This window comes from Corvus cornix, chromosome Z, assembly GCF_000738735.6.
Source record: "Corvus cornix cornix isolate S_Up_H32 chromosome Z, ASM73873v5, whole genome shotgun sequence".
Taxonomy (NCBI): domain Eukaryota; kingdom Metazoa; phylum Chordata; class Aves; order Passeriformes; family Corvidae; genus Corvus; species Corvus cornix.
In genome coordinates this window covers 31625517-31652980 of record NC_046357.1, presented here as the reverse complement: position 1 = coordinate 31652980, position 27464 = coordinate 31625517, and the positions used below count along the sequence as shown (strand labels likewise).

Sequence of the window (27464 nt, the reverse complement as noted above, 5' to 3'; positions counted from 1 at the left end):
GCCAAAAGCTCCTTTTGCAGATGTAGGAGTAAATCCACCAATTTAATTGACCTGTCTTAAAAGGGCATTTATAAAAAGGAGAGTACTGAATCGCAGGACTATTTCAGGATACCCAGTACTTAAAAGGCCATGAATTAATGAAATACTATGGTGGTATGTGACATGGCCTTTTTTCTTGCAGGTTTTTGTAAATTTTGCTAAGGACCAAAGTGACGACGACCATACTAAGGACCTGTCACTGCATAAAAACCAGACTGTGGTAGACATTGCAATCCTTAACTCCTTCCTGCAAGACGAGAAGGTAAAAGAAAGTTGTGTGTGAGCCAGTTTCTTCAAAGAAATGATGAGCAGAATGCAAACTTCCTTTTCCATGGGATAGGATACTCCCAAAGAAGCTAGAGAAAAAGCAACTGGACACTCTACTGGTAACCATTCAATGCAATGCAATTCAATGCAATGAAAACAATTCCTTTACAGGGGCAGTGCCTCATGGAGTCGTCTTGTACTGTTCTCAAGTGAAAGACTTGAACTTAGCTCATTACAGTATAACTCTGAAGCTGTGGTAAAGCACCTACGAGATGCTGTGGGCTTTCAACCATACTGTATCTTGTTCTGTACAGTATGTTTGTATTAGGGTTGCTAAAATAATTCATTGAGGAATCATGGCCAGTGGTTATTTAGAGATATTTTAGACATGCGTGTTTTAGTCTTTAGAACATTCATGTCAGGAGTGGGAATGTGCTGGTGCTATATCCATTGCTGGCAATGAATGCACCAAAACAGTCAGTGGCAAGAAAGTCACCACCAGTGTTGTAGCCCTAGGTTGTGAAAACTTACCTGACCAGCTGGTTTTCTCTAGACTGGTGTAGGTTGGTGGTGACAGATCTGAGGCCACAAAGCAGTACTGTGCAGGTGGGATGGCAAGACAGGCCATCATAACCATAAATCAGCAAGTGGTGATACGCAGAACTGTGAACCCTCCAAATGCATGATTGTCCCACCAGCATCACAATCAACAACATATTCTGACTAGGTGTTTGTGCAGTTAAGTACTTTCCTGCTCCTTTGAGGTACTGTTGCAGCTGCATGAATGTCTAGTAGGAAGAGGTGGGTGAGAAGCAGACCTAGGGTTTGGACCACAGCAGCAAACTCAGTAGTTGTACAAGCTGCTAATGCCAAGAGCAAATTCTAAATCATGAGCTGTCACTCAGATTTGTAATATCTGCTCTTTAACCCCTGCTTTGCACCAGAAAGGTACCCATCATCTGGAATTACTGCTTAGCACAAGCATGTTGCTGTTCCTGGCTTTGCCAGATAAAACTAGAAACGAGATGTAGATTTTTTTTTTTTTTTTAAACAGTATTATTTATGACTTTAAATAGGTAGGTAGCATAATTAGGGATTGAAAATGCTTTCAGTTGATCTTTGTAGCCACGGTATTTCTTTATATTATGCCTGTAATACTATGCTCTCTTTCTATCCATGTGGTGGATAGCTGCATTCATGATCTGACCATGTTCCAGAGTCTAGCAATCAGCTGCTATCTGCAAACAACTCCAAGTTGTTCACCTAAAATTTTCCTGTCTGGAAACCGGTGTAACATTAATGTGTAAGTTTCTGCTTCTGTTGTGCAGTGTAGTTTCAGTCATTAGGTGATCCCTAATTGGAGAATAACACCCTTATTATACATGTGACAAACAACTGTTTCAGTAAAAATCCCCCTGAAAAAAAAAGAGTTCAAAATAATAGTGCTACAGTTCATCAGTCAATTTTTCAAGTCTTACGAAGCCAGACTCATACTAGAGGGGAAATTATATAGTAAGAACAACCCATTCTTGTTCACATTGTGCAACAGTCATGGGACAGTGTGCTTTTAGGGCCCCTCTGTGTTGCTTTTGCATTTGGAAATTGGTTCAGTAATGTGGTTTGAACACAAGTGCAGTTCCTGAGCTGTTCCTGTATGTCATGCCTCTGCCTTAAATACTCACACAGGTTCTGCACTAGTTTTGATGCTACTCCATGAATCAATCATGGACCATTTTCTTCTGTGAATGACCCTAGTAGCCCAGCAAACACTGAAAAGGCTGGCATGAGCCTGAAGAAGATTGATTACATATTTCCAAGTATACTTGGTAACACTGACCAACTCAACATTTTTAAAACACAGTTAAAAGAAGTTCCTTGTCCCTCTGTGTCCTGCCTTGAGGTAAAGTAAGAGCTTACTACAGGCTCTGCTGAAGTGCCTTTTTCATACTTTTTTTTTATCTGTATAATTCATTGCTTAGGGGATTGAGAAAAGGAGTGTAAAGGGGATTGGTATACCTCACTTAAAACATGCTTTGTTATTACCTTTATGGCATCGTCACTCTATGGGGATGAGTTACAGGGTGATGAGTACACCAGAGTTCCAGGTGCAGAAACAGCAGACCTACAGCCATGACTACTCCAGAATAGGCTGCCACAAGTATGTTGCGGTATCACTGAAACAAGTAGCATGTACTGGAGGCTTCCCACCACTAAAAGTCACTATTACAAATCAGCATTAAATAACTGAAATGAAGGGCTAAAATTTTGCACTGCACCAAACTAGTGCATGTAGAGCTAGAACGAGTTCTAGGAGGATTCAGGTTTGGTCCTGAAAGGGCTGTGGTTTGCTCTTGGTAACTGCTCATTTAAATTACTTGTGTATCAGGAAACAACAGTTACATGGTCATATGCTTTCCTTAGCCCACCAAAAAGATTCTCGACTTCTATTGCCCCATGACTGTCATGCTTACAGGGCCTGCTATCTGTGACAAAATGTTGCAGTAAATGTGGATATTAACCAAACTACTACACAGCTCTGATCTGCATTGGTTGTACTGAACAGACAACATAATGCAACACTGGCATGAAGATTTGTCATGGAATTTGTTCAGACAGCCACTAAGTTTTACTCATTCAAGTATGTGTTGGGGAAAAATCACTCTAGAGTCACACATTATATGAACCACTCTTGATAATGAAACTGCACTGAGGTGTTAACTTATTTTAAATTTCAGTACTATTGACATGTTGCATCCCTCTTTGTAGTACATTTGTATTTCAGTAAGGAGTTATATTTTCCCCATGGTTAAACAACCACTTTGTGCTTATCTTTCCCTCCTGAATTATAGTTGGTCCTTTGTTCCAAGCACTTTATGCTATCTGTAATGGGATCTATTTTTGCACTGGAATATCTGTTAACTTTGCAAAAATCTAGAAAGATTTCACAACTGAAATTTCTAAGTTAAATCCTTAAATGGACATTTTCATTAAAAGCAAAAAAAAAAGTATATATATTTGTATTTGCTAATATCTGTTATGTGAAGTATTAAAAGGCACTCTAATTGCCTTGTATTAAGTAAAAAATAAAGCTGTTGTAGCACCATGGGTCTTCACAAGTGTAATTTTTGCATTTTTTATTTTGAGGAGTGCTGCTAGAAACTTTTGTTTTGACTAGTTTTATTTTGTTGGGAACTTTGCATAAGATTTCAGTAGCTCTGAAAATTAGTATGGAGTAGATATACTATTTTCAGGTAAATGAGGAGGTGCAAGTTAAAAAGGTAAGTGCTAGGTTAAACTTCTGAAGTTAGTAAATAAAAAGGTCTCTAGCAAGTGATTGGTTAACTGTCATATCCAACTGCAAAGCAACAAACTTCTCTGGATGTTTAAATCCCAACTCAAGTACCTGCCTTTGAATTTTTATTACAGAGATGTAAGTTGCTGATTGCTCCTCCTTGATAAAAACACCCTATACACTCAGTTGATTTTGAACAGCAGTTTACAAATGAAAGCAGAATAATGATGTGATTGCTCAAGGAAAAACTGATACTAAAATGTTGTCTACTACTGCCTTATAATATCACTATCAACCAAGTTCCAGTATCCAACCAATTCTTGAAGTTACACTCATCAGGAAAATTCATCCTGAGATAAGAAGCCAATTAAAATTTCACAGAATCACAGAATACGCTGAGTTGGAAGGGAGCCTAAAGGATCATCAGGTCCAATTCCTGGCCCTGCACATCATCATTCCCAACAGTCACACCATGTGCCTGGGAGCATTGTCCAAACACTTCTTGAACTCTGTCAGGCTGGTGCTGTGACACCTTCCCTGGGGAGCCTGTTCCAGTGTCCAACCACCCTCTGGGTGAAGATCCTTTTTGTAATATCCAACCTAAACCTCCCCTGACACAAATTCATGCCATTCCCTCAGGTTCTGTTACTTGGGTGCCAGAGAGAAGAGCTCAGTGTCTGCCCCTCCTCTTCCTCTCACGAGGAACTGCAATGAGGTCTCCCTTCAGTCTCCTCCAGGCTGAACAAACCAAGGGACCTCAGATGCGCCTCATTTAGCTTCCCTTCAGGGCCCTTCATCATCTTTGTTGACCCTCTCTAATGACTTTGTATCTTTTTAATATTGTGGCGCCCAAAACTGCCCCCAGCACTCGAGGTGAGGCTTCCCCAGTGCAGAGCAGAGTGGGACAATCCCCTCCCTTGCCTGGCTGGTGATGCTGTGCCTGATGCATCCCAGGACAGGGTTGGCCCTCCTGGCTGCCAGGGCACTGCTGACTCCTGTTCAACTTGCCACTGACCAGGACCCCCAGGGCCCTTTCATGCTGCTTTCTAACGTCTTGCTCCCCAGCCTGTCTGCACACCCACGGTTGTCCTACCCCAGGTGCAGCATCCAGAACTTTCCCTTGTTGAACTTCAGGTGGTTCATGATTGCCCAGCCCTCTTAATTTCCTGGGTTTTCTGTTTTGATCTAGTGTCTAGCTGGCATCTCAGGATAAAGCACACCTCTAACATCTTGAATGTTCTTTACTTTCAATGCTGGTGTTAAGGAAAATAGTTTTAATTAAAAAAAAGTAAAACAACCAAACAAAAAATCCCAGTAAAACAATTCTTGCATTTAAATGAAAAAAAAGTCTTTGTAACTCTCTCTCCCCATTTTTCAGCTCATTTTTTGTTATTAAAAAAAGTCTTCCTTTGAGAGAACTGTTGTAAGGCAATATTCTGAATGATAGGCTGCTTCATCAGCTCTTTGTACCTTAAAAAGTTGATTTGTAAAATGTAAGACAGGGTCTCTGAAGACGTGTTTGTTCTACCCTGAGAATGCTAAAAACATGGCTTTGGAGGGAGCAGTGTATGAAGACATGGGTATAGCAGCTGGGACCTGTCACACTCCCTTAACTGCAGCGGCCACATCCCATCCACCCACCTTGGATACAGGCATAATGGCCTAGAGCTGGTTTTAGTGCTTTCTGTGAGATCTTAATGTGCTTTAAAGAAGCAATAATCATTAGGCAAACAGCACAAAGATACTTCAATACTCCATTGCTCATTGCAGGTCCATGATTAACATGTAGAAAAGCCTCCCAAGCACTCTGCAATTTACAGTCAATACCTATAAATTGCAGTAGAGGGTGCTCTGTACCACTGTACAAAAAATAGAAGTTTCACTTCTCAAGCCCATGTGTCCTCTGCCCTACTGCTGTTCACTGTAGCTTACTGGTTCTAAAGCAATGTGGTGTTGACCAAAAGGCAAGACCTGCAAAATGAGTACTGTACTTGGAGAATGGGATTTATAATTTCATCGTTTAAAGAGTAAGAGCTTGAGCCACAAACACTAAAAATTAATGCTTTATGCTGATTTATTTAGCTTTTAACAGTCTAACAAAGCGTGCTTCAAAGAATGCCAGCACATGTACATCAGTTGAGTCCAATGACACAATTGAACAAGAAGAGCTAATCAGCTTTAGCACCCTAAACAAATATTAAAATACCCAAGACAAAGCTTGTGTAGGTAACTCACAGTTTTGAGGCAGTGTTTAATGGACAAAAAAAGGAAAAAGCTGAAGTCAACCATAACAAGTTACCAAGTAAAAAGGTTCATGGCAGAGCTCATTAGGTTACACTACCTAATCAGCCCCACTGTTGCACTTAAGTGCAATTCCAGCAGCACTGATGTTTTACATTACTCAGAATTAATATAAAGCATCCCAATGAGAAGTCTGATTAAAACATAATTGGGTAAGATACACGTGAAAGCTTTCCTTCTTAAACTGTATGGAATAACTAAGATATGACAAGAGGCATCAAAGTATGTTATAAAAATGATGCCATCCTTGGCTGGAATGCTGGACAAGAGCACTTAACTTGCTCGGTTTAATAATGATCCAGCTGTGCAAAGAAGTATGAAGAATTTAGGGATTAAAACAAAAGATTGGTGAAGCATGGTTTATGGCATGATATGGCTTAAGTTTTTTTTCTTGGAGATGTAGGAACATCACCACAAACTTCTGGTTAACAATTGGTATCAGAGTGCTGATTTACACTGCTAGTGGATCAGCATTTTGCATCCATTTTTTGTTGACTGAAGAACAGCACAGCTCATGAGGGTATGGGGATCCATGCCACTTGCTGACAGCACTTCCATCTTGTCTCTTCTGCTGTCAGTTACATCCTATAGAAGGTTACTTCAGCGGTGAGCATTGCATAGGAATCAGAAGCACATTTTGCTGGGACTCCAAGAATCTGACGCTGTCACGCACTAAAATGAAATGCATGTTAATTAAGACAGTATTCCAGTGAAAAGTAATACTTTTCTCAGTGTGCACGCAGGTATCGCAGGTTGAGTTCTCTGGATCCATCATGTCTTACCAGCTGCTACGACTCTGGCATCTTCATGGGCACTGTGTCTGCCTGCTGCCCGGTGATCTGGGCTCTCGTTCCACCATAACACATGGACTGAGAAAGTAAAAATGAAGTCAGCTGAGCACTATTACGCTGCAATACAACATGTTCTAGTCCTAGCAATCTGGATTTATCTGTTACATGCCTTGCAGTTAGCAGAAACAATTCTCCAGGCATGCCAGTGGTGGGATGATCTTTTACTGAGCCATTACACGGTTTGACTTTAACGTCAGATCTGAGAGTGGTTTAAGATTGTGGCAACTGGCTTAAGCCTATAACCCAATACACAAAGCTGGGTTCAAAGACTGTTTACAGGACTTTGGTGATCCACACCAACATTTTCAGCAAGCTGGCAAATCCTGATCCAGGATGGGGGCTTGCCCCTCTGCCCCTTCCCATGCCAAAGTCTGTATCAGAAATTGGTGAGTACCTGTGTTAAGTAATCCATATTCTGTATGGAAAACACCGATCAGCCTGGTATATCCTGTGTTGATGTGAGCGTTGATTGCAGCTTGAAATGCTTCACCCCACAATGCTGGCCCACCAGGCTTCATCTGGAAAGTAACCCATTCATATACCCCTAGAAGAAAAGGCAAACACTACCACAAGGAAGGAAATACGAATTAATATAGCAGATCTTAAACAGTGTGTCATGGCCACAATGTATTTGCTGTGAAACCAGTATGATGTTTCCCTGCCATCTGGGGACAGCAGGAAACAGCCCCTTCCTCCTAATATGCACAAGAACGCACAGCTTCCAGAGGCTCACCAGAGCACAGGCTCACTAAGTGCAGTTAGTTCAAGTGTAAATGTAAGTACTAGGGCCATGAAGAACAGAAGGCTTCACACAAAGCCCAACTTAGCAATTGTCAATGTTGCATGGAAACTTTGGGAGATTCAGACTACTTTGCATATATCACAAGTGTTCATACTTGTTTGAGGGATTCGGGTGGCTGCTTGAGAAATGCTGGGTGTCTTTTCTAAGACTGGTGATGTTTTCTGGCATTGAAGTGGTTTATGACATTACAAACCCCTTTGACTCCTAGCAGTTGGTCACAATAAGATCTGACAGCATAACCAACACAGCAGGACTAGTTTAGCATCTCTGCTGTGCCAAGCAATCTCCCTTATTTGTAGAGAAAAGGCATAATTTGGTAAAAAACTCCAGTCCTGCTAAAAGTTACTTGTCTTCTTTCCGTTCAGGTAGTTACTTCAGATGACAGTTGCTGACACAGTACTAGGAAGCCAGACACTTGCTACTTGGCAGTGTCTGGTGTCACTCGCCAGCAATGGGCTGGAGACAAACTACAACAGTGTTTGAAAGTCACCTCTCCAGATTTTAGAGAAAACTGGACTGCTTTCAAATTCAACAGTAGCAGCATAAAATTCCGAATCCTGAGGAAATAAAGAACAAAGGTTACTGTATCTATACATGTGCTGAGGGCTGAAGCAAGGTCTGTTCCCTGTCACTTCATGCAACAAAGTCTGCCAGCGTTCATAAATTGGGGAACGATCAATACTATTAACATCAAATTTGCTACAGAGAGAATTAAAATACATAGGGACATCACTTCTACACCTAACCTATGATTGTTACAAAGTATGTTGGACTTTAATGTATCTTTAAAGAAGTAGGGAGTCTTTTAAACTATTATGTGAAGAAGCAGTAACATCAAAGCAAACTGGTAAGAGAAAATCTCTGTGAAAGAGAACAACAATTCAGGAAATACCCTCCCACTGATGGATAGACAAAGGAAGTCCGGGATGACTGCTCTGACCGATACTATGGTATTGCCATTTTGCATGTTCATTTAGCAAGTCACAATCCCGACCATTAACAACCTTAATGATCAGGACTCTAGTCAATTATTCATGTATGTTAGTGTAAAATCCTTCTTAAAAACTCTGTCCCTTATCTGTCTTATGTCACCTTTTCCACATGGGTGAATGTACATGCATTTGTTACATAAAGGATCATAAAACTATGCAATACCTGGTTTAAACTTTAAGCCATTTTTTGTTAGTGTTGCTAACTTTTATCAGCAAAAGTAATGATAAGCTCACCCCCTTCTTTTGGAGGCTTCCCAAGTTGACACCAGGGTACCAGATAAGCAACCTCATTGTGCTGCTTCTCCATCATGGGGCGAACCACAGAGATGAATTTTCCCTGCCAGTCTTTGTCATTGGCTAGTGCATGCCGGACTGCTGTTCTGTGGGCAAAATTATCTGTAAGAAAGGAAAAGAAAAAAACATGAAAAAATGCATTTAATGCCACATCAGACTCAATCAAAATGTGTAATTACAAGAAGGCAAACTGCACTTATCTAATTTTGGAACTGGTATTTTTAGACATCATATTAGCTCGTAGCAGATGTGGTAAGTTTCCTTTAAATTCTGCAAAACTTCCTTTAAAATCTGCTTTAGCTCTCTGTTTAAAATGGATTCAAGCCAAATGAAATTTTCCAAGAAAGTTTACAAAAGAGTTAAAATAGATTAAGTAATTTTACTGTTAAAAAAGATGACAACAGTTACAGAGGAAAAGATTTGGAGAAAGCACAGTGGATACAGAAGTGAAGTGGAAAAAAATTCAGGAGAAGTAATAGCCTACCAAGAAAAAAACTAATAAATGTGGTTTGGCTTATATAAAGTGACATTAAAAGTGTAGAAGTAATGTTTGTGTGTTCAGTTACATAAAAGGTGTTAAATACCCAAAAGCTAAACCTTTTCTTCTTTTTTTTTTCTTAATGAAAAACAAATCCACTTAATTAAGAGTGTCTGAATTTCAACTCCTTAGGCTGCAGTGGCATCTTAAGCAATATATTTATGCAGCCATCTCCCAATATTACAAAAGAAAAATCAGTATCCTGGGATTAAGAGGTAAATATAGCAATTATGTAAGCAGGGGTCTGATGAATCAAGGAGGAAGGATGTTGTAAAGTTTGTTCATTTCTCAGATCACAGTGTGGTCTCGGGGGGGGGGGGAGGGAGATAAACCGCCACAATTAGACATGTCAAACACTGTTAGGAAAAAAAAGGTATAGGTTTTCCCTTGCTTTTGCATTTTAGAAGTTTCCCACAGATTATTAATTTCTTTTTAATTTAGAGATAGTAGCAATAGCTAAGACTAAAATGTTCTGAGAAGCGGGACAATTTATAAATTACAAGTGAACTCAAAATAATGACAGATGAATAGCCCTCTCTTGAAGGAAAAGGAAGACATGGCTGCCCAGGTGATGAAAAATGCTGAGATACTCAAGTGTCCTTTTCTGCCTTGGTCTGCACTGGCAAGTGCTCCAGCCAGACCACACAAGTCACAGAAGGCAAAGGCAGAGACTGGGAGAATGAAGAACCACCTGCTGTAGGAAAAAAGTCAGGTTTGAGACCATCTAAAGAACATGAAGGTGCACAAGTCCATGTGACTCGATGAGATGCTTTCATGCATTCTGAGGAAACTGGCAGAGGAAGTGGTTAAGAGACATTTCATAATATTTGAGAAGTTATGGCAGCTCCTTTTTAAAAAGGGACATAAGGAAGAACTGCAGAACTAGAGCTTGGTCAGTCTCAGCGGTGTGTCTGGCACAATCAAGGAGCAGATCCTTCTGGAAACTATGAGAAGGCTCATAGAAGATCATGAGGTGGTTGGTGAGAGCCAACATGGCTTCACTAAGGGCAAACAGTGCCTGACAAATTTGGTGGCCTCCTGTGATGGGGTTACAGCTTTGGTAGAAGAGGGAAGAGTGACTGACACTCTTCCACCAGAGAGGAGGCCACAAAGATGATCCAAGTGCTCAAGCACCTCTGCTGTGAAGACAGGCTGAAAGAGTTTGGGCTATTCAGTCTGAAGAAGAAAAGACTCCAGGGAGACCTTACAGCAGCACTCCAGTACCTAAAGGGAGCCTATAAGAGAGCTGGAGAGGGACTTTTTACAAGGGCATGTAGTGATGGAACAAGAGGGAATGGCTTTAAACTGACAGAGAGTAGATATAGAATCATGGAATGGTTTGGCTTGGAAGGGACCTCTAAACATCACCTAATTTCAACCCCCATGTCATGTGCAGGGACACCTTCCACTAAACCAGGTTGCTCAGAGCTCCATCTAGCCTGGCCTTAAATACTTTCTGGGATGGAGCAATATTTAGATTAGATATAATGAAGAAATTCTTCACTGTGAGAATGTTGAGCCACTGCAGCAGATTGCTCAGAGAAGCTGTGGAGGCCCAAAAGCTGGAAGTGTTTGAAGCCAGGCTGGATGGGGCCCTGAGCAACATGGTTGAGAGGAACCAAACCATCCTCTCAGTCTGTGATTCCATGATTCACCCCTCCAAAACAAAAGGGGCGATCCTTTAATCTAAACAGGTACTGTGAATACCCTGGACTTTAATGAGCACATTGGCTCAACATGAAGATATACCTGGACTGCAGCAGGTGTTCAAGGGGAATTATACCAGTGTGCCTTCCCACTCCTCTATAACCCAAGTATCAACTTCCCTTGGGCTCCACAAAAACCACAGCCACTACACCTAGTTTTTGGTGTAATTGTAGCTTTTTTTGGCTCACCTGCACCTTCCATGTCAGTACCAACTCCAACAACTTAAAAAGTTGATTATACTGCAAAAATCCTATTGCTAGCAAGGCTAAAGCTGCAACAAAATCACTCTGCTCACTTGAGAGGTCAGATGTGGTGGAGTGGTGTTGAGAAATGGTTAAAGGATCAGGGGCATGGATCATTGGAAAAGCTGTGGGAAACAGAACTTTAAAAGAGCTGTACAAGCAAATGCCTACATGAGAAAAAGCCTGCGTGAGAAACAGGCCTGAGAACAAAAAAAGGAGTTTTAAGGATGTAGTACTGTGCTTACAAGATGTACTGACCATGAGGTAGGAGGTAGAACTCCGATTTCTCAAGCTGTAACATTAATGTATCTAATATAGGCAGAAGCTTGCCAATGTAGTCTTGTATCTAACACCAATCAAGCAGAAACAAGAAAGTGTTCTCATAATTGTAAGCCAATCAAGAACTGACAAGCATATATACTAATACTATATAAAGTGCCTCTAGATTACCAATAAACGAAGCTTGCATTATCAATCACATTGATTGTTTGCATGTCTTCCCTCGCCTAAGTCAGCGACAGAGTGGGCTCCTACCTCAGTACAGGCCCACTGCAGAAGGAGTTTAAGCATGCAAACTGGATGCTTGTGACTGGTACTCTGAGCTAAAATACAAGAACAATTATACATACATATAAACACACACAGACTGCATATGTGTGCGTATTTCCTTTTTTCCATTCTTTTTGAAAGTTTCAAGACATTTGTGGAACTGGCCCTAAGTTAAAAATATTTACCACGAAGGAAACAGTCTGCCACAATTCCTCTATTATACCTGTTAGGAGCAGAGACTGCTGTTCAAGAACATTTGTAACTTTCTCATCCCAACACATCAAAGTTGTCCTGACAAGCTCTGAAGTGTTCTTGGAGCACCTCCTTACAACAAGAGCAACAAATAAAAGCCAGGTAAGCATTCCCCTCACCTTCTTGCCTAGGAAACAGGGAACACACAGAGAGCAGAGCAGCGCAAAGGGATGCTGACCATACCGTACTTCCAAATGTGAAGCACCTTATTCAGTGCTCCCAGGTCCGTGTACCAGAATCCTACCAGCTCCGAGCGAGCTGGGCAAAAGTGAAAGTGCTCGTTGGCCAATTCCAAAAACTCCTTCATCTTCGCTGGCTTAATATCATATGTGCGAATTTCATAGAAAATTCCATTATTTTGTCTGGGCCCTGTAGCAAGGCGTATCTGAAAGAAAATAGAAAGAAAAATTAGTAAAAATAATTCTCAAGCCAGAAAGTTGTATTCTGACTGATATTTTTTAAATTAATGCAATACTATAGAAGGATCTTTTACTGCAGGCTGGGAGAGGGGTACTTATTTCATTATGTCCACTACAAAAAAAGTACCTTTTGACACTGTTCTTTGAAAATAGTTCCCATGTGCATTATTTGCTGCCACTCCTTTTTGCAATGCAACAGACTTTGATGTGTCTTTTATTTGATGCACTCATCTGTTTAATTATTAGCTCATAACAAAGCAGGATTTTCCTTTTCTCAACCCCTTCCTCAGGAAGTCAGCAGCAAGATGTGTCGGGGTCTCCTGCCATGTAGCCCTGGGAGAGGGCCCCTGAGGGCACAGACACGGGGTTTCCCTGCCCCTGCTCAGCCTCGTTCCCCATGGGTTGGTTTGTGTTCCCCTGCGCGGGCAAGGACCCTCCACCGGGACTGTGGGAGTTCCTCGGCAGAGCCCCGGCCATGCAGCTGGAGAAATAAACATCTCTGAAATATCTACCAAGAATCTGTCCTTATATACTTCTTTCTACGGGCCTCCTGGTTTGATACATCGTGTTACAGAATCCCCACTGTAACAAATGGTGGAGAATTGTGGGCAAGACACCAATCCCTAAGGACAGAAAATTCATGAGTAAAAACCACTCTAGATCTCTCTCTTCTCACCTTGGTTTGGATATTCTCTCTGGACTATGGAAGAATCGTGGGAAATGTGGCTCTCTGAGCCACAGAAAGAAATGTATTTAGAAGTTAAAGGAATCCTTGAACAGAAAAACAAGAAAGTGTTTGTACTGGGAGATCTAGAACATTTTTTTAACTGGCTTTTCAAAAATTTCTTCTATATTTCTCAAGACATACTTTTTCATATTGAACCTCCTGGAACTAGTCATGGGTGTTTTTGGTATGAGATCTGGGATAAGATAAGGGATCAAACAAAACATGGACTAGCGACAGAAGCTCTCCGAGGACTAATTGTAATCAGTGAAGCCCTTGAGGAGCATTTATATGGTCCCATTACCCCTAAAGCAGAGCATCATACTAATCCCGTGGCTGTGCGGCAGCCATCCCAGGAGCACATGACTGCAGCTGTGCCGGCGGAGGTGCCTGCGCTGGGTGTGCCTGGCCCCCTCGGGAGCGCATGCCTTATCACGGACCCCATCCCTGTCTCGGGGTCCCCGGCCATGCGACCATGATCGAGGGAGCAATGCCGCAGGCGCCGCGGGTGCCGTGAGCCACGTGCAACAGAGAGGTGGCCCTCACAAGCAGCCAGGAACCGGGGGTCGGCGTGGCAGGCCGCTCTGAGCATACAGCTCGGAGAGCCCTATAGAGGGAGAAGCCGCAGTTTCCATAGCGACACGAGAAGCCGCGCAGCGCCGAGCCGAAATGCGGCCACACTCAAAGCAGCGTGGAGTTTGCAGAGCAGAACCACTCGCAGGGCGTGGGGCCGGCGGCGATGGCAATGCGGGGCCGCGCAGAGCCCAGACACGCCAGAGCAGCGCCGCTCGGAGGGCGCGGAGCAGCCACAACGCGGGGGCCCGGCCGAGACATTGGAGTCGGCGAGGCGGCGGCCACGTGGGACTGGCACCCACGACAAATACACAAGCACGTGATAGGAGAAGTTATAGTGACGAAAGTCACAGGAACTGTGAAATGGAACCATGTAAAAAACAACTATGGATTTGTAACACGAGATGATACAGGGGAAGATTTATTCATCCATAGAACTGCCATTAAAAGGAATAACCCTAAAAATTACCTGCAAGGTGTAGGAGATGGGGAAGTTGTACAGTTTGATATAGTGCAAGGAAAGAAGGGTTTACAAGCAGCAAATGTTACTGGGCCTAGAGGTATTCCCGTCAAAGGCAGCCGTTATGCACAAAATTATAAACGATATCCATCCCAGCAACTTCCCTACCCACAGCCTACTTTCCCCTTTTACCCTATACCCAATATGTACCCCTTCCTGACTTTACTCCATCCCCAGTTTATTCCTAATCTGTTTTTCACCCCATGGCTTCCCTATACAATTCCCTTTCCCTACAATTCCTCTCCGATGCTGAGAGGGGGATGAAAAGGGGGAGGGAAGAAATTAAACCCTCTCCTGCCTCAGTTTCCCCACAAAGCATGCTCAGAGAGTTCTGTCTCCCTTCTGTCATCCTTAAGATGTTCCAGAGAATCTGTCTGGACATTTAAAGGCTCAGGAGGGTGGGTTGTATTATTTTAAAACTGTTCTTGTTATGTTTATCCAGTTGTTTTCATTCTCCTTTTATTAAAATAAAACGGGTGAGGTGTTGGGGTCCCTCCCCTGCCGTGTAGCCCTGGGAGAGGGGCCCTGAGGGGACAGACACGGGGTTTCCCTGTCCCTGCTCAGCCTCGTTCCCATGGGTTGGTTTGTGTTCCCTGCGCGGGCAGAAGGACCCTTGGTCCCGTGACTGGAACAGTTCCTCTGCAGAGCCCCGGCCATGCGGCTGGAGAAATAAACATCTCTGAAACACCTACCAAGAATCTGTCCTTACATACTTCTTTCTACGGGCCTCCTGGTTTGATACATCGTGTTACAGGATCCCTGCTGTAACAAAGATGCATTTGGCTAAACACATAATTCAAAAGCACAGCTGTTGGGGTGCCACCAAAGAGGAAGCAATGTCAACATCTGCCTGTGTTGTGCTTACCCAACCAGCTCACACTACTGCATTGTGTTTTCTACTTAAAATCTTATATCACTATTAGCAAATCACATATTATTGGCAAAAAAAGAAAAAGATACCAACACTTGGGAAAAGAGTGATTCATTCCAACACAAGATTGCTTAAGTCCGCATCCTAGCCCTTTATTGGCTGCTTCCCAAGGGCTGATCAAGAACTGTTTTTCTATTCATATTAGATAAAACCCTTTGGGAGACCCAAACTTAGTGTACTTTTGCAACTGCCTCAATAGCTACTCACCTCTTAAATAAAACATGAAAAATTAAGGCCAAAACACATCTTTGGCCTTAGCCCATATTTGCACAGAGGCAGCTGCAGGATGGATTTTGGACATGTCTTATTTCACAAGAATCTGCAGGCACGGGCACCATGCAGCTCAAGCCACAGAACACAATTGTTTAAGTTTATAAAGTACTTTAGGATCATGCTATCCACCACTAACCCAGGTGTGCCATGTCCACCACGAAACCATATCCTCAAGTGACATATCTACCTGTTTTTCGAACACTTCCAGGGATGGTGACTCCACCACTTCCCTAGGCAGCTTGTTTCAATGCTCCACAACCTTTCCCATTAATAAATTTTTTCTAATATCAAATCTAAACCTCTCCTGGTTTAGACAGCTTCAGGCCACTTCATCTCATTCTGTCACTTGTTACCTGGGAGAAGAGCTCAACCCCCCAACTGGCTGCACTCTCAGGTTGTTGAATACAGAAGGTGAAGACCAAAGGCCTTGTTTCTCAATGGCCGTTTGCAGCATGACACATCTAAAACTGGCTGCCATGAGTCACAGCTCCTTGAGGCTGTTGTAAAGCCCCGCAGGATCCCAATGGAGTCGTGAGGCTGCAGTAGCAACCCACTGCACTCCGAATTTTTGTGGGGAAAGAAAGGCCCTGAAATTTTCAGGCGCTTAGGCAGATACTGGGACACTGCAGGACCACTTCTGTTCCAGAGAAGGGCAACGGAGCTGGTGAAGGGTCTGGAATACAAATCTTACGAGGAGCTGAGGAAACTGGGGGTGTTTAGCCTGGAGAAAAGGAGGCTCAGGGGTGACCCTATCACTCTCTGCAACTGCCTGAAAGGAGGGTGCAGCCAGGTGGGGATCGGCTCTTCTCACACGCCGAGGACACTGGCAGGATAAGAGGCCATAGTCTCAAGCTGCACCGGGAAAAGTTCAGACTGGATATCAGGAAGAAATTCTTGAAAGAAGTGCTGTCCAGGGTGGTGGTGGAGCCGCCGTCCCTCGAGGTGTTTAAGCAAAGACTGGACGTGACACTTGGAACCACGGTCTGGTTCACAGCGTGGTGTACGGGCATGGGTTGGACTGGCTGATCTCAGCAGTCTTTCCCAACCGAATCTATCCCATGATCCGGGGTCGGGTCCCAAAGGATCCTACAGGATTCTGGGCAGGGCCCGGGGCCGGAGCTCGGCGCGCTCGTGCCCGCGCCCAGCCTCGTGACAGACGTGTCGCGACAGCGACAGCCCCGCCCGGAGGTCTCGCCCCCCCCCGCCCCGCGCCTGCGCCCCCCGCTACCTGTGGGCCGGCGCGCGGCAGGGCCAGGCGGGCGGCGGCGGCGAGCGGGCCGGCGGAGCAGCGCCGGCGGAAGCATGGCGGGCGCGGCCCGGCCACAGACACAGACACAGACACAGACACAGACACAGACAGACACAGACACAGACACAGACACAGACACTGCCCCGCCGCCGCCGGCCGGCGATGGGGCGGCACGGGGGGGCGGCGCGGGGGGCGGTGCGGGGGGGCGGTGCGGGGGGCGGTGCGGGGGGCGGTGCGGCGGCGAACCCTCCCTCCCGCGGGCGGGCCGGCCGCTGGCACCGCCTCTGCAGCCCGCCCCGCCGCCTGCGTGCCGAGCCGCGGCTGGACGGACGGAGGGGCGGACGAGGAAGGGTGAAGGCACAGCTGTTGTGGTTTTAAGCTCAGCTAGCTATGAAGCAGCCGCTCGCTCAACTTCCCGTGGCTCCTCCCTTTCTTATCCCCTCACATCGGTGGAATGGGGAGGAGAATCGAATTAAAACTTGTATGCTGACATAAGAATAGTTTAATAATTAAAAATAAAGTAAAATACAATAATTATAATAACAGCAACAACAACAAGCGATGCACAATGCAATTGCTCACCACCCACTGACTGAGCCAGACCTCCCCTTCCTGAAACCAGATCCTCCGCCCTTCCAGGTAACTCCCCCCAGTTCATATACCGGGCATGACGTTCGGTGGTGCGGAACATCCCTTTGGCCAGTTCGGGTCACCTGTCCCGGCCATGCTCCCTCCCAGTTTCCTTTGCACACCGCCTCCCTGACAGAGCATGAGACAAGGGGAAAAAAAAAAAAGTCCTTGACTTAGGGTAAACACGACTTGACAAAATACCAAAACATCCGTGTGTTATCAACACCATTCTTATTCCAAATCCAAAACACAGCCCTGTAATAGCTACTGAGAAGAAATTAACTCTACCTTATCTGTGACCAGGGGCAACAGCCGAGAATTGCTCGTTTAAATTACTAGGCATCAGTGCCTGAAATGTGATATCTGTGTCTCTGCCCATGCACCTGAATACAATAAAAAGTATCCTAACTGCTTGAGGAGACCTGGGACCCTGTTCGTCACAGGCTGCCCTGGGGCAAATCACTCAGTGAAATCACCCACACCCTAGGATCAAACTTCAGATTGTTCCAACTGAACTGAACTTTGCAGGATCAAAATTCAAATTGTGCAGATACAAATCCTTCATCTGCAGTTGTCCTCCATAAGAAAGTTGCATGGCATTCTTCTGTGGTGTTCTTTAGGGTGAAACCAGAGGTCCCAGCGGTGCACAGCACCAGGACTCTCACCCTATTACAGCTCTGGGCCCAACTGCATACTTCTTCCAACCACACAGTTACCAAGGGATGGGATCTCGTGGTGACTGAGACTGTATCTTCGCAGGGTCAAATGTTGGCTAAGATGAATATAAAGATAACATTTCTTCTGGTATCAGTGTAATCTAGAATTTTACCTTGGGAGACAAATCAGGTCCTAGCAAAGGATGCTTTATGGAAGACTACCTAAATTTACAAGGCATCTTTTATGATTCCCCTTAATAAGGGGAGCACATTCCTTCCTCTACACCAAATAACTGCCTGGAATTAAATGTGATAAAAGCAATTATGAATTCATGTGTATGGAGCTTTCATGCTTTTTCTACAGTAAACAAATTTTCATTTTGTTAAAGACAAATTCAGGAAGAAAGATTGTCTAAATTAAAATAAGATAGAAAAAGTTGTTCTAACAAACACATTAAAAGAATATTGTGGAAAGAATGAAGCGTCTACATTGTGTATGAGTATATATGTTCTTTTCCAAGTGGTTGCATTTGTTACAGATTTTTTGCAATATGGCATGAAGTCAGTCTCAGAGTTACTACGAGAGAATCACATAATCACAGAATGACATGAAGTGTGATTACTGACGCAGTTGCTGCCAGTTTAAAATTGGTTTAACATGGAGGGTTTTTTTCACTTATGAACAAATTGTGTTTCAGCTGAAGGCAAGAAATGAGATGGCAAATTCCGAAATATTTAAACTTCTCCACTGCTTATCTCACTGTTTTGTTGAAGTAATGCTCTTCATAACCATGTCATAGTGGAATATTCTTTTTTAAGAATATAATATTATATATTAATAATATTATTTTTAAAAAATATTTTATTTTCATTGTTTGTACATTCTCTGTGTTTGCTTTCTCATCACTAAAGTTCACACAAGCCAGGATTTGAAGTGAGTAGTCCTAAAAAGCAGGTTTTGTTTTTGCTTACCTGAACAGCCAAGAAGAAGCTTTGATTTTATATTTATTTTTGTGTAGTCAGGGAATACCAAAGTGAACATGGTTTTCATAATTCAGCATAACTTTTCAAAACAGTGCAGAGTTAAAATGTACAAAACTGCTCTGGAACTCAGTGAAGGCCTGAAATGATTCCCTGAAACAAGAGTCAGCAAATGATTTTACACAGCAAGTAAATTTGAGAAAACTGTAAGTCAAGGAAGTGACTAAGATAAAATTTGTTGAGAAGACTGTTCTTTCAGCCCTGCAATTTTGCCTGGAATTTGGGTTTGCTATTCTTCCTGGTATTTTCTCATTCATATTCTTCTAGAAGTCCATGGATATCTCTGTACTTCTATGTGGATGTGGCAGAGACAGTGGTGAAGAGAGAGGATTGTAGCTCCAACTCCTGTCTGCCACTCGAAAGTCTGTCTACCAATACACAGAATGGTGAACAGGAGCTGTGCTTCATAGACAGCTCACAGATGGCACTGAACATCTGGGGATGACAGTGTTGATCTTGTGGAAGAACTCATACTAAATAGGATTCAGGTTTTGATGGGAAGTTTTTTGTTTGGTACTGAATTGATGAATCATGTGCAATGTTCAATTTGTGCAACTGTGACTGGCAGAGCTGCCCAAGTACAAGAGGTTTATTAAAAAGTTTTCTTTCTATTGGAAGCCAAAACTCCATGGAGGCAAAATGTAAGGTGGTGATTTGTGCATGTTGTACTCCCTGCATGAAACATTTTCATCCATTCTCATTTTCTCATGGAACAGGAAACACTTTTATTCTCATCTGTATGTGTCTTTTGAATGTGGGCAAGGTCTGGGTAGGGGTTTTTTATTTGCTTTATACTCCATGTGAGATGGTGGCAATAGAAGAAAGGTAACCATCTGTACCAAAAGGTTTAATGCTTTCAAAAGCAGCTTAAACTTCCTTTGTGATGTTTGCTTAAACACAGAGAAAGTAACTCAGAGTTTTGGAAAAGGAGAAAGCACAATACCCTGCTCCTTAGCGAGGGGGATGTTTCCATTTGCAAATCACAGCTTCCAGTTTCCTATTGCATGAATGATAAAACAAGGACATTTCCTTCTATTTTTCTATTTCTCTATAAATCTTTCAGCCTTTCTTTCTCAGAAAGGCGGTTTTCAAAAGTACAGGAGGGTATAACCCACGACGCATTTTCTTTCAGTGGCAGTAGGGTTTCCATTACATAGTGCTGTGCTGCTTGTAGGCTTGAGAAAGGTGTGCAACAGGCTTGTTTAGTGTGTTAGACATAGGCTTTCTGCTATTAGGTTTTCACAAATCTCTCATACTGAGTGTTTCCCTTCTTCTCTCTCAATCTGCTGCTGTGTGAGCAAGCAACAAGTGGTTTCCTGCTATGCACACAAGGCAACATTCCTGAATGTAATGCAGCCTCTTGGTATGTTCCCAGTAGGCCAGAACATGTAAATATCCTCTAGTTTCCATTCTCTCAGCTGTTCCATATGAAAATCTGGATAACAACTTAGCAAACTTGGTACTTTCTTCCCTGTTTTTTCTAGCCAGTATGCATTCCTCATCTCATTAAAACAATCTGTATTGTGTATAAATATTTATTGTGTAGAACTGATTAGAATGCCTAAAAGAATCAATGTCATCTTTGTGTTTAACAGGGGTGAGATCATGTTAGTGTCCTTTGTACCTAGGACCTGGGGACATGGTTGAACGAGAGTCATACGCAGGTGCCCTAGTGAATGAGCACAGAGAAAATTGGTTCCATGTTTTTGTTTTGCTGGGGAAGGCAGCAGGAGAACAATGCAGCACTTTTTCTCTCTGAGAAGCAGGGTCTGTGTTGTTCCCTCTGGATTTATTCACTCCACACCCAAATATGTGCTGAGGTTTGACACATCCCCTGACCACACCAGAATGGAGCCCATCAGCTGTCTTGGCCTGGCTGAGAGACTGTCTTCCAGAGCTGCACAGTTGGAAGAAAAAGGGCAAGCAGGCGCTTATGGCTATGTGGAAGGGAATTCATACTGTTTGTGTTTTTTTAAACACTTAAGTCTGATGTTTGTCATCGTGACACTTTGTGTCAATGCTTATATCAAATCTCGGAGGAGATAAATTCTTCTGTATCAAAATGCTCTCTGCTCATCTTTCAAGTAGCTGTAGCACTGTCATAGGTTAGCAAGCATAGTCCCGGAAGGGACGTCCTTGCTAAGGGGCGCTTACAGTTTCCTCTGGGAATTGATAGAACCTAGCAGCTGGCCAGTTTGAATATGGAGAATTCTCTAAGCCACTTAAAGTTGTGACCACCTCTGTGATCCACATTTAAGAATAGACAAACTCCCCCTCCAAGCTCTCTCTCGTTTCCGGTGCTGGCACAGGTGGCTGCGGGCCCCGTGTGGGGGCCAGCGGGCCCGGCCAGGCCCTGCTTGGGCCAGGCCGGGCTGGGCCACGGCCATCCTGGGTTGATGGCCTGTTCCAGCCGTGGAACCCCCCCCACTGGCCTTGCCGTGGGCAGCCGGAGCGGCTCGGCTCTCCCCCCTCTCCACTGCGATAAGAAAAATTCAACATTCCAGCTGCAAAGCTGCAAGGCCGAGGTGAGATTAACCCTTTTACTGCTGTGAAGAGCTGAAACCTGAGGAAGAGAGAGAGGAGACTGCTTAAAGCTGAAATTCTGTTGTGAAGCTATGATATATCAGAGTATCCTGTTGTAATTTCATGAAGATATGGGGGGTGGAGTGTTCAACTCGTAAGCAAAAGCACCTGCGCTGAGTAAGGCAGATGCTGACACAGCTGTAATTTCATGAGAAGTTTGGACAGGGAGAGATGGAAGTGATGAGGACTTTTGCTCCAAACGGGAAAGGAGAAAACCTCAGTCCCTAGAGATGAACCTGATGAGGACTTTTGCTCCAAATGGGAAAGGAGAAACCTCAGTTCCTAGAGATGCTCCCAGAGATAGTCCTAACGATGAAGATGATGAAGACCCTTTGCTCCCAGGGAAGGAGAAGGGCCTCTGTTTTTGTTTCTGAACGGCTCAACCTTAAAATTGTACCCCAAAAAACTTCAAGAGTGGACCCTCGAAAGCAGTTGTGGGAAAAGCTGCAAGTCAGGGGAAGGGACTCCCATGCAGGCAGAGAGACTCCTCTTCCTAAATGGACTGAACAATATTTGGAAGTGGGCAGCTGTCTCGTGATACTGTTTTCATTCATAGCATGAGCAAGAAGAGACTTCTCTTTCTAAATGGACTGAACAAGGTTATTATGGCAGTGGTAAACAGACTGAACATCTTAAGGGTTGTCTTTTTACATTGTCAGTGGGAGAAGGGAGGAAGGTGGGGGGAGGAGGAGAGTTCTGAAGGTGGTATAATTTTTTTTTCCCTCTTTTAGGTCTGTTAATAAACTTCTTTATATTCTTGCAAGTTTGGTGCCTGCTTTGCATTTCTCCTAATTCTTATCTCACAGCAGATAAACAGTAATGAGTATTTTGGACCAAACCACTACAAGCACAAACCTGGTAGCAGGCCACTATGTCCATTAGAATTAAGCTCAAAAGAAAACATTCACATATGTTCCCGGTTCTTTTTTTAGAAGGTCTGTTTCTTACACACTTCATTAATGGATTTTTCCTTTATTTTTATTTCCTGGGAAATCTGTAAAAGTTTAATGATTCCAGAAGAAGGACATATTAAAGACAACATGCACACTGAAATCCTCCATTTGTTTTTGTACAAATAGTTTTATTCAAAACTTCTGAATTATATATATTAAAAAAGCTCTTCCCTGTCAACAGGCCAAAAATATTACAATATTTTAAAACTATTAATTGTTTATGCCTATTACTTGACCACTCTAATTGCAGTCGTTTCTCTCAGAATATCTACTTGGGCTTTGCAGATTATATTTTTAAAAGTTGAGAGTGAAATATTCCTTTTAGTAAATCCATTTTTAGTTAATTGGGAAAAAATTGAATGCTCTGTTTGCATGTCTTCACAGATGGGGTGACATAAGGTAGCTTCTGACGCTGTAGATATTTAAAGCACAATGCAGCTGAGAACTAGAAGGTCTTTACTACAAAGAGCACTAAAAGGATTCAACATGAGATGGAGGCTTACACAAGGAAGACCTAGCTGGGTTGACTTTTTACTTCACAGGTACTAACTAGCTCAATTAACATTTTCTCTAATAAAATTGAGGCCTTAAAGGATGCTGATAAATCACCCAGATCCTCTCTCCTTAGTTAAAACTCTCTACAGGCTTATTTGCGTCTCCTTTTTGTGTATGACAGGCTCTCTTCTGGAAGTGGAGAGTGAGATTTTTCTCTAGGATTTAGTCAAGTTGCACTTGTATTCTTCTTATCTTGAATGCAGCACTGATTTACACACTGAGACAAGGTATTTCTGTTTCTTTATTCTAGTTTGTGCAAAGTATGAGCTAGGTGGTAACCCACAAAAGGCTGGCTCCCCAGTCATCAAAATTTTACACCATGTATACATTTTAGCAAACAAAGAAATCACGGTTCATTGGCTACAAGTTACACAGTTGCCTTATTAATTAGCATTATACCTTCTACTGGTTAAATTATTATCTCATTTGTCATAACAATTAGTCCACATGTGCAGATTTTCTCTTCTTTTGAGTTGGTGGGTTTCTTTAGTTGGTGGGCTGTGAGTCAGTGATCCCAGTCTCCCTCTGCCAGAATTAAGTTTTACCCAGCTGGAGCTGGGCTCAGCACAGTTGCTGTGTTTGCTTTACTAGTTTCTTCCTTATCTTAGGAGTTCTGCCAAAAGTCCTTGTGGCACATAAATTCTGCTTTGTTTTTGTCCACTATCAGCAGTACATCCTTCTCCCCAAGCTTTGTCAACCTCCCACTAGCTCTGAGATCACTGAAGCATGTCAAGCCTTAAACCTTAACAAGGCAGTTATACCAACAAGTAGTTTGTCTTTCCTACACCTGGACATCATTCTGAAACCATGTTTTCTTGAAGAGAAGTGAGTGTAAGATGGGAGATAAATATTGCTTTATACCAGGCTCTAACATCTCTTGTATGAAAGCAGGTAAAGCCAGGTAGCAGAGATCATTATTTTAGGGCATTCCTTGGGCCTGTGTTTTCTGTCTTCTACACAGAGGCCTGGCCATATCTAACCTGGAGAAATCCTGCGTGGTTTCAGCTGAGGAACAATATTGTGCCCCCTAACCTCCTAATCTTTCTGAGGCCTTATGTGATAGAGGAGACAAGCAAAAATACCCATTGCATCAGATTTTTATAAAGGAAGAGAGAGTCCAGCGTAAGGCAGCTGACTAGAGAAAGCCCTTTCTTAACTTGCAGTGTCATGCCAGGCCCAGCCCATAGGTGGAGAAAAGACACAGTCCTCTACAGGCATGACAAGTGTGTGCGGGCGTGTGACTGACCCTTGCACTGCCCCAAGCCTAAAGACAGCACTGCTGATTTACTGCGGGGACTCATCCACCTGGGTGGAGATCCACCAATGCTGCCACACAGTAAGCATCTAATTTCTAGGTATTTTGTTCTTTGTCTCTTTATCTGTGACCTGCTGTAATACCAGTAATAATACTTATGATACTGTCCCAATGCCTGTGTTAATGAAAGGAACTCCCTGATGGCTGTAGTTGGCCTCCTTAGGGTTAGAGGCAGCAAGCCATGTTACTCTTTTGTTGTGAGCAAGCTACTCTGCCCTAATTCAGCTCCTGAGTTTGGGCTAAAGTCCGAGAAGATTTTTCAAAAATGAAAAGCCAAAAATAACAAGTGAGATTTCTAAGCAAGGCTTAATAACTGCAGAAGCTCACCTCTTCTAATTATTGATACATTGCTTAAGTAAATATACCTATCTTGTAGAAAAACAGCCTTGTCCCCCTTGCCTGGAAAAGTTAATCCTTCTTCCACTCTCTGTAAATAACCTCTTTCAAGGCTTCCTTTGCCTGAAGTTGCATTGAAATGAGCACTGATAATAGGAGTCTGTTTCTGCCTTGGTTGCTCTTCCCTCAAGCCTTAAAAAACTTGCTTTTCTTGGTATTACAAGATGAGAGGTTCCCTGTTATACAATGTCTCCTACCAAAATTCAGGAGGCTGATCGTTAGGGTAATGAGCTCCAGGTTGGTGCCAATCACACAGGGCAAATTTGCAGCAGTACTTGTCAGCTACCTCAGCATCTATCCAGCATGGTGCCAGCCCTGTCCTTCTGATCTGGATCCTTATGCAATGGGCAGAGCTGAAGGCTGAACTACTTCATCTACCTGTGAGTGAGCTATGGTTAACACAGGTTTAAACATGTTGAGCTGGGTATAGCTCAGTTAAATAAATCAATGGGCTAAGAGGACGGAGACTGGGAGCAGAACAGACAAGTTCTGCCACCATGCTCCTCAAAGCAATCCCTAGAGTGTATTAGGCAGAGGAGCTGTGAGATTACACCTCAGCACTCCTGCTATCACACAGGAGTGGCTGTAGTGCAATAAGTGGACGTGCAATGTGAAGAATGTTTGCAAGTGGGCTTGGCTCACCTGGGCATTGTTAACTTACATCAGTGCCCACTCCCTTTCACAAAAAAATACAGACTTCTTTTTGCTTGCTAACATCTACCCATGTGGGACACATTCTTTCAATAAAGAGTTAAACCACATTGGTGTCCTTTAATATGCCCGCACTATTTCAGAAAATGCTCTGAAATGGTGCTCTCTGTGAATGCTCTGAAATGGTGCTCCTGCAGAGACATCTCTCAGAATTTAATGTATTAAACCCAGAACAAATAAAATCCTTCTTGTTGTAAGTTAGGAAACGTGTATGAAGCTTTGATACAGAGTCTCTCAGCTAGCACTACTAAGGGAAGATGATTTTATGGGAAGTTCCAGTCTGGAGAAAAAGTCTCACCGGTAAGTGTTTTTAGTGATTCCATGTAGATCTCTCCTACAGTGAAATAAAAATCCAACAGCCTACACTGGAAAGGATTCTGTTACTTGTAATCAACTGGTAGGAAGGAGGAACTTGTAGGAAGGAATACACCTACTGTAGAGAGAATCCTCCTAGTAGGCTTGGATGACTTGACATTGGGAAACACATGGGTCACAGCAATGTTAGGCAAATTGGTTTAATCATTCACTTGGAGAGCTTCAAATATCAATACTTACCATGGGGGTTCCTGGTATTCTGAAGTCCTGAACTTCCCCAGGTTTACTTGGAAGCTACTGATATCCTAACAGTTTGATGAAGTCCTCTAGAAGAACTTTGATTTTTAAAAACACCTGGAATATTTTAGAAAAAAAAAATTAAAATAACTTCTAAGAGAGGACACCTGTCTACCTGGAAGACTGTCACAACAGTGAGCTCTTCCACCACAAGTTACAACATCTGCACAATCTCCAGCTTTATATTACTTTGGCCATCCTTTGCTAAGTAAAGCAAGTTGTTATTTCTAGACCTGTCTGTCAAGTGAAGGAGCTGTGAACTGGGATTCAATTTGCCCAGGGTCAGACAGACTGGCAGCAGCAGAACCTGAGTTTGAATCTGGGTATTTCTAGCTCCATGTCCCAAAAAATTTATAGTCTACAAGCCCAGAACATTTTTTTCACACTTGGTGACAGGTAGCTTCAGTAATCACTGCTCAGGTCTAATGAGAAGGTAGACTGTTGCATTTATGCTTTATCTGGCTGCTAGGCCTGTCTCCATATAAACAAGTTACACAGGCAGCAGGGCTTACAAGGAATGCTGAACAAAAGCCAGGGTTGTTTTAATTTAAAGAAGAGGTAACTTGGGGGTCATACGATCCTTGTTCATGTAATTACAGGAGTGCTTCAGGAGAGAAAAGTATTATCTGTTCTCTCTGCTGGATAAGATAAATGCAGCTGGCTGAAATTACAGGAAGGGAAATTTAGATTAGATGTTTTCCACTTGTTAAGATAGTGACACATTTGAAAAGATTACATGGGAGAAAGAAGGATATTCAGGCCGAAAAATAATAGGGATGGTTAATATGGTGTTCATGCATTCACACAGCTGGTATGGGCTAGATTAGCATCTTTAGCCTATGAAATATGGACTAGAGTAACACTCCATGAGATGTACAAGGCCCATGCAGCTTGCAAGGGCAATGGGAAAACAATCTTAAGATACCCCTCAGTCTGCACCTAGCCCCCTACCTCTGCCCCCTACTCTGAGGCATTATTTGACATTTCGGGGGGAAAAATACCATTTTGTAAAACCTTGGTCACCACTTTGACCAAATGCTGAGTAATTTACACATGTATTACCATCCCTGCTAATCACCCTCATATTCTGTAATGCTTACTGTCTTGTAGCCTTTTCTTTCCTGACTAAAGAAGGTTGTGACATTTTTCAACTACTTGACTTTCTAGGTTCCCCCCATACATCTTGTCTAAGATAAC

General features: G+C 43.0%; 2 protein-coding genes and 1 long non-coding RNA gene across 6 annotated transcripts in view; 1 reads left to right on the top strand and 2 right to left on the bottom strand.

Moving 5' to 3' along the window:
- The window catches only part of ABCA1 (ATP binding cassette subfamily A member 1), a 92288-nt gene extending 88877 nt beyond the window's left edge, over positions 1–3411 (top strand). For all 4 annotated transcript variants that reach the window (XM_039566754.1, XM_039566753.1, XM_020584672.2 and 1 more), the window contains exon 50: positions 182–3411. In XM_039566754.1, coding sequence (XP_039422688.1) covers positions 182–322 — 141 coding nt within the window. In that variant the 3' untranslated portion in view covers positions 323–3411. The remainder of the gene's footprint in view (positions 1–181) is intronic.
- Positions 3412–5654: 2243 nt separating this feature from the next.
- On the bottom strand, positions 5655–16833 carry NIPSNAP3A (nipsnap homolog 3A). The gene is made up of 6 exons (XM_039567279.1): positions 16795–16833; positions 12310–12511; positions 8779–8940; positions 7145–7294; positions 6682–6768; positions 5655–6571 (listed from the first exon to the last, which is right to left on the bottom strand). Exons 2-6 carry the CDS (start codon positions 12431–12433, stop codon positions 6495–6497), a joined length of 600 nt encoding a protein of 199 aa, XP_039423213.1. The 5' UTR covers positions 12434–12511; positions 16795–16833; the 3' UTR covers positions 5655–6494.
- A 653-nt stretch (positions 16834–17486) lies between these two features.
- Positions 17487–27464, bottom strand: part of LOC120411515 — a 45168-nt gene continuing 35190 nt past the window's right edge. The window contains exons 2-3 of the long non-coding RNA XR_005603857.1: positions 26211–26324; positions 17487–17574 (exon numbers count right to left, since the gene is read on the bottom strand). This is a non-coding gene — a long non-coding RNA (uncharacterized LOC120411515). The remainder of the gene's footprint in view (positions 17575–26210; positions 26325–27464) is intronic.

What these genes read in the sequence shown, in the direction of transcription:
- NIPSNAP3A (XM_039567279.1), bottom strand. Translation starts at nt 12,433, where the DNA reads ATGAAGGAGTTTTTGGAATTGGCCAACGAGCACTTTCACTTTTGCCCA. An exon ending in ATATGGATTACTTAACACAG is followed by an intron (nt 6,769 to 7,144) that starts GTACTCACCAAT and finishes TTACTTTCTCAG; the next exon opens with TCCATGTGTTATGGTGGAAC. An exon ending in TGCCAGAGTCGTAGCAGCTG is followed by an intron (nt 6,572 to 6,681) that starts GTAAGACATGAT and finishes ATTTCATTTTAG; the next exon opens with TGCGTGACAGCGTCAGATTC.